The sequence below is a fragment of the Sciurus vulgaris genome (genome assembly GCF_902686455.1).
Source record: "Sciurus vulgaris genome assembly, chromosome: 2".
NCBI classification, from domain to species: Eukaryota; Metazoa; Chordata; class Mammalia; order Rodentia; family Sciuridae; genus Sciurus; species Sciurus vulgaris.
The window spans coordinates 198,100,135-198,102,390 of NC_136462.1; the positions used below are offsets into that span (position 1 = coordinate 198,100,135).

General features: G+C 40.5%; 1 protein-coding gene across 1 annotated transcript; it reads left to right on the forward strand.

Annotated features, from left to right (window-relative positions):
* Positions 1–482: 482 nt before the first annotated feature.
* LOC306652945 (TIMELESS-interacting protein-like) lies at positions 483–1,066 on the forward strand. The gene has a single exon (XM_079125603.1). It carries the CDS (start codon positions 498–500, stop codon positions 999–1,001), a length of 504 nt encoding a protein of 167 aa, XP_078981729.1. The 5' UTR covers positions 483–497; the 3' UTR covers positions 1,002–1,066.
* Positions 1,067–2,256: the final 1,190 nt, after the last annotated feature.

Consider the following 2,256-nt stretch of genomic DNA (forward strand, 5'->3'; position numbering starts at 1 on the left):
GTACGCTATAGCAGTCACAACAGTACGTGAACAAATAGACGTGCCTGTGTCTCAATAAAACTTTATTTATAAAAACAGGTGGCAAGCTATAGTTTGCCAATTCCTGCTCTATCTAAAGGAAATGAAGGACTTCCGTGGCGCTGAGCGCGCTGAGGCAGCAGGTGGCGTGAGAGAAAAAGATGTTAGAACCACAAGAGAATGGCTTTGTTGCCCTGCCAGATTATGATCATGTAGAAGATGAAACTTTTCCTCCTTTCCCACCTCCAGCATCTCCAGAGAGGGATGGTGAAGGAGCTGAACCTGAGGAAGAGTCAGGGACCAGAGCACCCATTCCTGTACCTCCAAAGAGAACAGTTAAAAGGAATATTCCCAAATTGGATGCTCAGAGATTAATTTCAGAGAGAGGGCTTCCTCCCTTAAGGCATGTGTTTGATAAGACAAAATTTAAAGGGAAAGGTTATGAGTTCTAAAATCTGCTGACGAGGCCAGTTGTGAGAATGAGTCTTCTATTTAGCATTTTTATTTTTATGTGCCAGGCTGAAGACTTGAAGACACTAATCAGACACATGGAGCACTGGGCACATAGGCTATTCCCCAAACTGCAATTTGAGGATTTTATTGACAGAGTTGAATACCTGGGAAATAAAAAAGAAGTGCAGACCTGTTTAAAACGAATTCGACTTGATCTCCCTGTTTTACATGAAGATTTTGTTAGCAATAATGATGAAGTAGGGGAAAGCAATGGCCTTGATCCAACTGCTGTGGAATTAGATCCCTTTTTGACAGACTCATCTGAGAGTGAGAAGTTTGCTTCTGAGTCAAGTAGAAACCTAACAGAAGAGCAACAACAAAGAATTGAGAGAAATAAACAACTGGCCTTGGAAAGAAGGCAGGCAAAGCTACTGAGTAATAGTCAGTCCCTAGGAAATGACATGCTACTGAACACACCCAGGGAACACACAGTTGAAGAGGTTTGTATGGGTGAGGATCAAGAGGAGTAGTCAATGGATTAACAAAGACATTTTAGACAATTCACATAATGATACTTCTGTTGGTACTATAATGAAGAGGAGCAATTAAAACTAGAGGAAACACAACTGGACCAGTCCTTTTAAAATGTACAAAGACAGGGTCTTGCTAAATTGCTGAGGCTGGCCTTGAACTTGTGATCCTCCTGTCTTATCTCCAAGTTACCGGGTTTGTAGGTGTGTGCCACCAAGACTGACTGGATGTCACTTTTTATATTTTATTCAGAGATAGGGTCTCACCAAGTTGCTTAAATCCTTAGTTACTGAGGCTGACTTTGAACTCAAGATCCTCCTGCCTCAGCCTCCTGAGGTGCTGGGATTACAGGTGTGCTCCACCACATCCGGCTTGGTGTCACTTTTTAAATTTTTTGGCATTGGGGATTGAACTCAGGGCCTTGCACATGCTAGGCAAGCACTCTCTGCCACTGAGTTACACCTCTAGCCCCTTAATGTCTGTTTTTTAAAAAAGAAAGAAAAAAGTCTTTGGAGACTGTGAAAGTTTCTGATCACGGTACTTCTACATTTAGACTTTTGGTGAAATGTTTACAGTTTTGTCTGTATTTTGAGGAGTCACTTTAATAATTAAAAGGGCAAATGAAAGACTGAAGTATTGTCTAGCCATGAAAGATTCTGAGGAAGTTCAAAGAATGCTCCTTGGTACCTTTCTGACTAGTTGGAAGGAAATTTGCCCATTATCATGAGTAACACAGAAGACTGAGGGATGATTCATAGGTGAACTCAACAGATTGAACTTTAAGTTGGTGGAGGAGATTCAAATATTGGGAACCATGTACAATGACACAAAGATGTAGGAAGTAGGAGAATTTAGGAATGGTGACTATGAAGCTATAAGTTTTGGGACCAGATGGTGAGAGGACCTGATTAGAGTTCTCCCTGCCTGCTTTATCAGCTTGATAGAGGGTTAATTAGAGATGAGAAAACATCAAGTTGACAGGAGGTTTAAAGAGGTCTGATTCTTGGCAGAAGATTCCAATGGAGAGGAAGGAAAAGACTAATCCAGTTTTTTGGGATTTTTTTTTTTAAATAAAAAAGATTAGTATTTATAAAAAAAAAAAAAAAAAAAAAAAAGGAAATGAACTCCCAGCCTCTGGAGAAGCTTCCTTTGAGCACAGGGATCTTTCCTCAGGTCTTCACAGAATCATCCTACTTCCTTTTGTCTGATTCCTAGCTCACAAGAAATCGCTGGATAGTAATTTGTATTCTCAGG